The following is a 10,998-nucleotide window of genomic DNA, read 5'->3' as shown; positions in this document are numbered from 1 at the left end:
ACTTTGGAACTTTAATCACAAAGATAAGGGCCTCTGCGTCCGCGCACAATCTTGCCGTCGCTTCACACCAAGTCGGAGGGTCAACAAGTTACCGAGGAATCACCAATACTCCAAGGCGTAGGCGTACCTCTCGGTACATGGTTGGATCACTCCTTGTTTCACTCTCTAGCTTGCAGCACCTAGCAGCACTTCTCTCTAGGCCTATAAGCACTAATCGCTCTCTAATATTGTGCTTAATCACCTTGGATGATCAATTTTAGCACTTTGATGACTTGGATGTCTTCTCAAGTGTATATGGGCTTCTCTAGACTCCGGCACCTTCAAATGATCGAGTGATTGGGCATTTATAGCCTCAAATCCGCCAAATAGTCGCTGCTCCAACGACTCAACTTTACTGTAAATACCGGATGATCCGGTGTAGATAGTTTGTACTTACCAGATCATCCGGTGTCTACACCATCATAAACTAGCTATTGAAACTCCACTCAGTAACTCTTCTGAACACCGAATATTCCCGTGTAACCTTCACTCTATCACTGAACTATTCGGTGTGTTGACCTGAGCCTGATTGTGCCACTTTTTCTCTACGCAAAAAGCTCTAGCGTTCACAATCTTCATCGCTAGATCTTACGGTGTGTACAACATCGCCTTTTCAGGATTTTCACACACTCTGTTAAATGCTCCGGTGAAGCCTCTAGTGTGCATATTTTCATCACCAGACCTTCTGGCGTGTTGATCTTCGGTCTTCCACTGTTGCACTCTCTCCACAATAAATGCTCTAGTGTAAGCATCTGGTGTCTTCAACTCCGAGCGCCGGACCTTCCAGTGTATGTAAACTTCTTTGGCTTCTTCTGACAAAAATACTCTGGTGTGTATAGCCCTATGAGCAGCGGACTTTCCGGTGTAGTCAATTTTTCTATGACTTCTTCCAATTCAACCGAACTTTGTCTCGGTTGAAATGACTTCTTCATGTATTCATCCATAAGACCTACTAATATATATTCTTGATAAACATGTAGTCCTAATGACTATATTGTCATTAATCACCAAAATCACAATAGTGGCCTAATAAGGCCATTTTTGCTACAGGGATGGAAATCACCCAATGTTTGTTGGGTGGGTTTGGTGGAGATAGAGAAGACACTACAGTTGAGAGAGGTGAGGAATGAGTGGTCTTACCATGGTTCAGGATGGGGTTATTTATGGTCGAGGGAGAAGAAGGGATAAGGTCATGGGCGACTGTCCAACCTATATGTGTAGGCCGGCTGTAGCTACAAGTGCTATAAATGTAATGCATCACATGCTCGAGCATCTTCTATGACAACATAGAGTGGTTCTTTGTACAAACAGAGTGGTGAATTAACTTCGCAGTAGGGATAAGGTCTCGGGCCCTTGTTCATCGCTAATTTTTTGAGGTAAAAAAATATTTGTAGAATAACGACCGATGATAATTCATTCGAGTACGGTTACATAACATAGTTGCACTGTCATACTGTACACACATAGAAAAGTTAAAAAATTTGTGGAATTAGGTATCATGGTGCATACAAAACATAATCATAACATGTAGACACGCCTTAGTGAAAGTAAATAGCCGGCCTACGCTGAAGTCACGCCATAATCAATCATCATCACTTGATGCTTCTTTTTTAAGTGATTGTGCGCGGGCTTCTTTCTCACACCTCCAATTAAACTCATCCTCGTCCCACTTCTTCCTGATATCCACACTTTCTTGGTCATTGGGGGATATAAAGTTAATGATCCATTAGTGAAATGCACATACCCCGGTTGATGACTCGATGCGATTTGTTGCCTGCGGACAATAAGTGTTAATACATGAAGGGAATGAAGAAGCATGTTTTCTCAAAATGATTACCTGAAAAGATTCGCTCTCTTTGGAAAGTCATCTATGTTCGGGCAACAAAAATACCTCCTTCCAAAGGTATCCAACTCATGGGAGCACCGAAAATTGCATGTATCTCCACAATGACATTCGGGCCTCGACGTACCTTTTGGCACTAAGCGGTTGTCAAACGTGTCCCTGCTTGGATCATTTAGTGGAGGATCTTCAAATTATTGCATAGCCCTTCTCCATCTACCTCTGTCTTGACATGCTTGGTGTTAGTTATGTTATGATGAGGATGATGATTTCATGCCACCAATAGCTCAACATTCCAGCAGTAGTACATGAGAAGGTTTAAGGAACACTGCAAGAGTACATTTATGCACCATATCAAGATGTCGTACAACGAACAATGATATAGTACATGCTCCTACCGTGATAGCTTAAGATGACGACGAAACGATTTCATGCCACAATGACCCCTCCCTCCAAGACCTCCATCTCGGGACGGCCTTGAAGATGAAGGTGGATTTCCTTATACCCATTCTTACAACTTTACATCACCACCTCGGAGATAACAAGCATCTTACCTTGATAGTATTGACTGATACAACTATCATTCTACTGCTAATTTGCATCGCCACTTTCTATCGCTATCTTGAGATTATCCAGGTATTCAACAACTATGTAATATGCCTGTTCTTCTGCCAATTATGTGAGGTACTATTGTTGCTCTACGCCGATACACCGATCTGCCAACTTAGGCTTTTGACACGAAGTAACCACACGACGAAGCTTTAAACATAAAATGACAACACCTCTATCCTAACTCAAGCTTTGGACACTAATTGACCACATAATAGAGCTTTAACGCGACAACGACAGCATGTCATACACCGAAAGCTTGCATGCAATAAAAGGGAACAGCAGCAACCGTTGGCCTAATGTGCGCCGAAAGCCCTAAGTGGGCAATGCGCGAGGCACCATGAGCAAAAGGCGGAACACGTAGCATCCGCGGGCCATTCACGCTGAAGCGACGTGATGCGACAAAAGCAGCATCGGAAGCAACGTGATGATGCGACCGACCGTATTCAGCACCTCGTGTGCCGAATACGATGCAGTGGGTTGTGCCAAATACGGGAGCTTTTGGTACATAAGGTGCCAAATACGATACTGTGCATCGTATTCAGCTCTCGTATGCCAAAAAAGGTGAGACAAAGGAATTTTCGATACACGGTATACCGAAAATCTGTTTTCGGTTAATGAGAAACCAAATACACATACTAAATTTATAAATATACTAACATATTATCTATTTTAGTAAATACGATACCATACCTGATTGTTGCAGCATGGTAACTTAGACCATATAGCCATTACATGAAGCGACAAAAATTAACTGCCGAGTCAGGCAGGCTTGCATCCGGGACAGCAGTAAAGGAGTACACTACTCAAATGAAAAAAAGATGGAGCTGGTCGATCATGTTAACAAGAACACAGGTGACAGTTGAGAAGAACTAACAAGTTCGTATTTAGCGGATGGAAGGACACAAGTCCAAGGCCAGTTTTCCTTTACACTGAACATGCGAAGGCGACAACTGGGTAAGTCATCACTTCTTTTCAGTTTCCAGGGGACTCTGAAACTAGAGAGTGCAACACAACGATTCGAAATTTTCAATGAACTGTCAGAAGATACAACAGCCTATAGACATCAAAGAGAATTACAAGGTGATCTACCACTCCCCTGGGCTGCCGTAGAAACTTCGACTGTGATGCATAACTAGCTCATGTCACTTCCGTCCTTTCATGTAGTGTTGTGAGAGGTCATGTCAGACGTTCGTTAGAGTCAGCTGGACAGAAGCAAGAAGGTGATGCTTCACTTCTACAAATGACACGTGGGAATCATTCCGTTGATCAGACCATCAAACAGCCGACTCGGTTGTTCCCACCACTAGTCTGGAGACTGCTTGGTATAGTTGCTCCTCGTCGAAGGGTTTTGACACATATCCATCCATTCCCGATTTTATGCACTCTTCATAAGTTGCCTGGATGACATCAGCAGTCATTGCCAGAACAGGCAAATGCCACTCAACAAGTTTTGAACCTTCAGTTGAAGTCAATTTGTTCTTCCTTTCCTCATTAGCTTTCATCTCCATTTGCCTTATTTGTCTGGTAGCCTCAAACCTACAGAATGTAATCATTGACAGTTGGTGATCAGTACGAAGATTGAGATTTCAATGAGCAGACAAAGTTAACACATCAATCCTGAAAAATGTAATATCATCTTCTTTTGAGTTAATTCTAATACAGCAGAGCCTTTTTTGTTTATATACTAAAAAGTAGCAGCTTGTAAATGGCAAATGAAGCAGACAGTTTATTGAATTCATACCCATCCATCTCTGGCATCTGAACATCCATAAAACATGAGTCAAAGCAATGTGGTGATTGAAGTAGGCTGACAGCATCCTTGCCACTTTCAACACAACGAACATTAGCACCATACTTCTTGAGTGCGGCTGCAGCAACTCTGAGATTAACTTTATTGTCATCTACAATCAATATGTTCTTCCCAACCAGCAAGCTACCAAGAAATGAGGGACGATTTTGATTTTCTTTTCTTTCGGGCACCTCTACTTTGAGCAACTGTTGAATACATGAAGCAATTGTGCTTGCCCTTATAGGCTTACACATCACAATATCGAATGTGGATCCATATTTGTCCTTATCAGCTTCAGAGGTGACCAAAAGAACTACCTTGGGCACATCAGATAACTGACCATTCTTGTGCTTCCATAGACTATTCAATAACTGAACATCTGTCTCAGGCCTCCAGATGTCACTCTCAATAAAAAGCATGGACGCCTTTTCCCTACAAGAAAATAAAGATGGTGAACTCGCAGGTAATACAAAAGAATGTACAGTACGATGATGTAAATTGAAAATTTAGATATTATTGATGCTATTCTGGTGCCTTTAGAGGGTCTTATGTTATTCTTGAAAAAAATTAACGAATCACATTATGGCCCTGGTCCTTTAGAGTCTTATACTTTTTTATGCTATGTTAATAGCTTGTCCTTGTCATCAAGTAAAATTATTATTTCCCCTTTGTTTCTACCTTTGGTCTCTAAAATAATTGAACAGAAGACTCACCTGGAATTGGTTACTCCATTTTGCCCAGAAAAAGCTTTTAGTCCCACACTCATATTGTTCACAACTTGAACAATTATTCCCAACCTCCTAAGGTGATATCTTGTGACTGCACTACGTACGGGTCTCCCATCTATCAAAATGGCCTTCATTCCCTTGAAAGCAGTTGGCAGTGCCTCGGACAAGCTCCTAATTGAATCAGCTGAAGTATCTTTGGTTGAGCGCTTCAGTGAAACTGAGAATGTGAATGTACTTCCAACGAAAGGACGGCTAGTGAAACTTATCTGCCCGCCCATAAGTTCAGCTAGACACTTGCTGATGCTTAAACCAATACCAGTACCACCATAGTTCCTTGAAGTTGAACTATCAGCCTGCATGAAAGGTGTAAAAACACGATCTTGCGCATGCAGCGGTATCCCAACACCAGTATCCTCAATGCTTATCACCAAGGTAACATTGTCAGAATCACTTCGATAAGATTTTTCACCCTCAAGCTCATCCAAAAGCGACTCCTTCTCAGAGAGGAGCAGCTTAAAATATTGCCAACTATTCCGTCTATCTGCTGCTTCAAACCCACTCAAAGTATTGAAGGCACCATTAGCCGTCGATTCAACTTTACCATCTTTCCCATTCACAGTTCCATTTAGGATTTGATTAGCTTCCACATTTGAGTTCTCAGCCAAACAGACCCGCACAAATACATGACCCCGGTCTGTGAACTGGAAAAAATAATAGATATCTAAGTGCATTTTCTGAAAGTGTTTAATGACAGAATTATAGAAAGACTTTAGCCAACATTATTTAAAGTTACAGTGTCATGATACCAAAAGTTGGATGCTTACTTTGACTGCATTGCCCACTAAATTTGTCAGTATCTGTCGAAACCTCCACGGATCTCCAATAACAACTTTTGGAACATCATCACATACAAATACTGCAAGCTGTAGCAAGAAGTAAAAGATTAGGAAAAAAATACGCTATTTGAAAAAAATATATAGGGACAGATTGGTATGTGCAGAAGTGCATTGTTTGCTCAGTTGCTCAGCCACAAACTAGGGTTAAAAGCAAAAATATCCATTGTGACTACGAGGGCACAGAAAACATTGTGTCATATTTTAAGCAGTAATAGTAAGACACCTCGATGGTTTTCTCCCTTGACTTTGAAGAAAACAAGGAAATAACATCGTCCATAAGAGAACGCAGGTCAAAAGGAACCGTTTCAAGCTCCAACTTTCCAGCTTCAATCTTTGCTCGATCAAGGACATCATTTATCAGTGTTATCAATGCTCTACCACACATCTGAGCAGTCTGAGCATAATCCTTCTGAGTCAGAGTCAGATCTGTTCCCAAAAGCATATCCAGCATTCCTACATCAGAATGTAGAATTTTTAGATTGCCAGTGCATGAAATCGGAGATTATTTAGGTATTAAAAAGAACGTGCAAGTACCAAGGACGCCATTCATAGGTGTTCTGATCTCATGAGATACAGTCGCCAGGAACTGCAAGCAAAAAGACAAACATAAATATATAATCCATACATGATACACATGCCTAGTAACAAATAGCACTAAAGAATATGTCAAACCTGAGACTTTGCAACATCAGCAGCTTCTGCCTGAGTTTTGAGCTCTTCCATCTTTCTACAATCTTCTGACACTTTATCATATCGAGCCCGTGCAGCACAAATGATATAGCCCAGAAGCATCCATATGACGAAAGTGCCCAAAGGATTACTGATGGCAGACCACGGCATAGGAGGCTTTTGTCTATACCTGCACAAGTTGCCAACATTAGTGCAAGACCAAAGCAGGCAACAAAGTTAAGAGTGGCCAATAGAGGCTACCAACCTGCACCTCATTTCATGCCTCCTAAACGGATCTCCAAAATCAAGCATGCTAACATGGAAGAGGGGCACTTTATCATCCGAACTTGGAGGTCCATATAAGACCATAGCTTCTGAAGCATTTGTGACATCATAGACATTCACCACGATATCCTGATTGCCAGCAAGTTTACTCAGCAAATTCTCCACAAGCGACTCCACATCAAAGGCTCCACCAAGATATCTGTTAGCGGGAAATTTGATTAGATTTGACCACAATAACCATACAGATGTAACACATAGAAAATTATTCTCTTCAAAATTAGAGGAGACTACTACATAATTTTGATTTCAGGGAGGCAAATTGTAAAAATTCTGCAATGTGCACGGCCCTATATTGTTAAATGCATCATTGACACACTATGCCTATTTCTAAAAGGAAATTCGCTGTTCCTATTACCTAGTGGAACTAAGTAATGAGCACTAGCATGCACGTCCTCCATTTTATAGACTTATAGCATGTTACTAGATATGTCGAGGTTATCATAGTGAACAGAAATTGTTGTTGTCCAATGAACCACTAATGTGAGCTCCACAGGTTATTGTATGTTACACAATGACAAGATACTACATATTCAAATTATCCTGCACATCATGTTATTCAATGCATTTGCCTATTGTACACTCACATTTCACTATTTTAGCCGCACTATAAGGAATACAGTTACATGCAAGCCCTACAGGTGATAATATTTGAAAGATATTAGTTAGATCGTCTCACCCGATAGTTGCTTCCACACGTTGGTCAACTGATGCATCAGCAGGTAGATCAGGGCGGTACACAGCAAAAGTGAGAACTACTCCCAAGTGGTTTGACCCAAGCAACCGAAATGGGTTTGTCAACACAGCTTTGCCAGTAGCCCTAGAACGCAAAATGTTTTCTCGGTCCTCCTACATTGGAAACAAATGGATTACTTTCACTAAAGTAGACATTAAAATGGCAAAAGGACCACCAATGAATCAAGTTCAATGAACAGAAAGAACCATCAGGTAGAAGTAATTGCACCTCCCCAGACATCATGTCGATGCGTGCAAGGTAGGAAACTGTATCCTGCGAGAAAATCACCGGGGCGTATTCGTCTTGGGGAGGTGCAAGCTCCCGCTTCATCGTATTCATTATCCATCCTTGCTGTCTTTCAAACATTTCCCTCTCATGATGGAAGAGGCGGTGAGCGTATGCCACCCCGTTCAGCAGTGGCCGCTCAAATGATGTCCTTCCCGTGTACTTTGCAAAAGTATCCTACAGTGGACATTTACAGGAATTCAGAAATGCAGAGTAAAACACATAGCATAAAGATCCCATTTTATAAGAATAAAAGAAAATAACCTAGGCATCTAAAAAACGGAAATCTATAATCAAAAGTAAAGCTGCCCCTAATCCACATGTTCTTCATAAAGGCAAGTGTTTAAGTCATCATCAAACAAAGAATCCAGCTGTGACCAAGTATCAGTTTAGTTCATTAATTTTTGTAGCAAAAACAAGAATGTCTTCACAAATACCATGACACGACACACCAAAAACCAAAAGAAAATCAACAAAACTAAGAAACAAACTCTAAAATGCACAGAAGAGGACGCCTTTAAGGATTAAGAATCCATTAGTAAAAAAATACTAGCATTGACCAGTGCACAACTTACTTCATCTCTAAGACACTGGCCTTTTCTCGGCACAAGCGACGGAATCAAATGGTTGTCTAACGACACTAACCACTCTGAAAACAAAACAATGCGCCACCAACCTAATAGTTCAGCGACGTCTATAAGCATAAAAAACCCAACCGCCGCAGGAATGCTATATTTTCAAGATGATGAACAACACCTGTTGCAACCAACCGCAACAATAATGTCGCGCTAAACGACTGGCGCCGCAACGACTGTAAGCATCTTTACCTTTTTCTTTAAAAAACAGAGGGAAGAACAATGTCTAGAATCACAGGGGTCCGCCATTGCCACAGTAATTGATACAGCACACAAGAACAATGCCGAGAGAAAAAGAAAAGAAAAGGCAAAGGGTCTCAAACCTGGTCGATGGCGGAGGGCAGCTTTTCGTAGTGGAATGTGGAGATGAGTATGGCGAGCGCGTGGACGTGGTTGACGGTGACCCCGAACTGCTCCTGCAGCATCCTGGCGCGCTCCTCGCACATGCTGACGAGCCGCTCCTCCGCGCGGTCCATGCTCTCCCACCGCAGGTGCCAGTGCATGGCCGCCGAGCACGCCACGGCCAGCAGCACCCATGCCGCCGCCGCCGCCGGCAAGCCTCTCCACCCCCTCCCCACCCCGCCGTACTTCCCCATCCTCCCTTCCCCCAATCTATCTCTCCTCTTCCCCCTCCCGCCCAATGTCCACCATGTGCTCGAGGAAATGCGCCGCGCTAACCAGCCGCAGGCTCTAGCACTACCACCACTAGCGAAGCAACCAAAGCCCAGCACAGCACGGGACGGCGCAGGAGACTAGAGCTTCGAGCGGAGGGGCGCGTGGGCTAGACCTTCTCAAAAGAGGCGAAGCTTTCGCGAGTTCCCAACGGCGACAGCTGCCTTACAATAATCACGCCTACGACTCTAGCAGCTCGCTCGAGCACTAATAGTATAATAAATAAGCCGCATTAACTAATCAGGCCACGGTACCGGGAGCACTCCCCAGCTTTCCCCCTGTCCAAGTGTTGATCCACCCAGCTCGCTAATCGAAAGCAGGGGAGGAATCGCGCTTTTTTGCAGGAAATGTTCGGGACAAGCGAGCTGTGGCGCGCCCGCGATTAAAACGCCTCCCGCAACAGTGGAGCCGCGCCACGTCCTCGCTAATTCCGCGCGCGCGCGCGCGAGGTTAGCTGCGGCGGCCTGACCAAGCGGCCCGGCGGCGGCGTGGAGTGGACGCTGGTCGTGCGCGGGGGCGGCGGTCAGCAAGGGGGGAGCCGGGAAGGAGAAGGGAAGGAGCGGAGGTGTTTAAAGCCATGTGCACACCGTGCTCGCTCCGCGCGAATTGCCGTATCTGCCCCCCGTATGTTGGCTTCCTTTTTTGTTTTTGTTGCCGTATTGTAAGGCCAGCGGGAATGGAATGCATTGGAGGGGTACTTCGGGGAATAATAATGATGGGACACAGGTACAGCAGCAGGGGGCATCTGGAATAAGGATTGGTGTGTTGCTCCGTGGACCCGGTCCATGCCAGCCGTTGAAGAAAAGCCGCGGTCAAACTCGTTTCTCTTCTCTTCGACCCAGAGGAATCGGAGGATTGGCTGGGCAACTGGGTTCGGCCTAGGCGGCGAGAGAGAGAGAGAGGAGACGGGCTGAGCCGGGGAGAAAAGGGGAGGGGGAAACGGGTTTCGGCCCAAGCTTTCTTTTCAGGGGTTTTCTTTTTCTTTTTCTTTTTTCTCTTTTCCTTTTGTTTTCCAGATTTCTTTTACTCCTTTTTTCTAATGAATAAAATTTAATTAGTTTAATTAAGAAAAATAATAAACCAAGGAAGTCCCAAAAAACCCCTAACTAAAAAGGAAACAACAAGCACACCGAGGAGACTTAACTCTAAGTTGATTTTTATTTGATTTATTTCTCTTCGACCAGTTATTTTCTAGAAAAATGCTTGTTTTATTTATTGCAATGCCTTGTTAGGATAGCTAAGAATTGCGTACCACCTCAGGATCTTAACTTCATTAATGTGCACAGTAGGATAAGTGGTAATCATAGGATGTGATCACATTTTAATAATTGTATTATAGCGATTGACATAACTCACATCTTAGCAACACCACGTGCATGAGATTATGTAAGATACATTGGTAGAACATGTGCTCCAATCCAAAATATGAAGGTGGTGGTCAGTTTTAACATGCATTTCACTTACGCATTAATTGGTCAACCAGGGTCCATACATAGCGTAAGTGTGTTCTTCCACGCTATTGAACATGGTACCCAAGCTTTCTCACATCCTCCACTAGGTAAGTATTTTTTTGCTTTATTTCTTGTGTTTCTTTTCTTCTTGTTCTATATTGATCCTCTACTTGTATGTTAGGAAAATATTATGCCTTCGATGTTGGTTATCCAAACTAACTTGGATACGTAGAACCATACAAGGGGCAAGTGTACCATGTTCCTAATTAGAAGAGGGATACCGCTCCAAGTGGTGAGTAAACGA

General features: G+C 43.2%; 1 protein-coding gene across 1 annotated transcript; it reads right to left on the bottom strand.

The window, feature by feature from the left end:
- Positions 1-3,350: 3,350 nt before the first annotated feature.
- LOC133919753 (probable histidine kinase 6) lies at positions 3,351-9,786 on the bottom strand. The gene is made up of 11 exons (XM_062364249.1): positions 8,895-9,786; positions 7,880-8,113; positions 7,595-7,764; positions 6,839-7,057; positions 6,577-6,763; positions 6,439-6,490; positions 6,128-6,357; positions 5,833-5,931; positions 4,994-5,709; positions 4,233-4,712; positions 3,351-4,027 (listed from the first exon to the last, which is right to left on the bottom strand). Exons 1-11 carry the CDS (start codon positions 9,165-9,167, stop codon positions 3,766-3,768), a joined length of 2,922 nt encoding a protein of 973 aa, XP_062220233.1. The 5' UTR covers positions 9,168-9,786; the 3' UTR covers positions 3,351-3,765.
- Between the last annotated feature and the right edge of the window lie 1,212 nt (positions 9,787-10,998).

The sequence above is a fragment of the Phragmites australis genome, chromosome 5 (genome assembly GCF_958298935.1).
Source record: "Phragmites australis chromosome 5, lpPhrAust1.1, whole genome shotgun sequence".
NCBI lineage: Eukaryota > Viridiplantae > Streptophyta > Magnoliopsida > Poales > Poaceae > Phragmites > Phragmites australis.
Note: the sequence above shows the minus strand (reverse complement) of the source record. Positions and strands in the feature narration are given on the sequence as shown.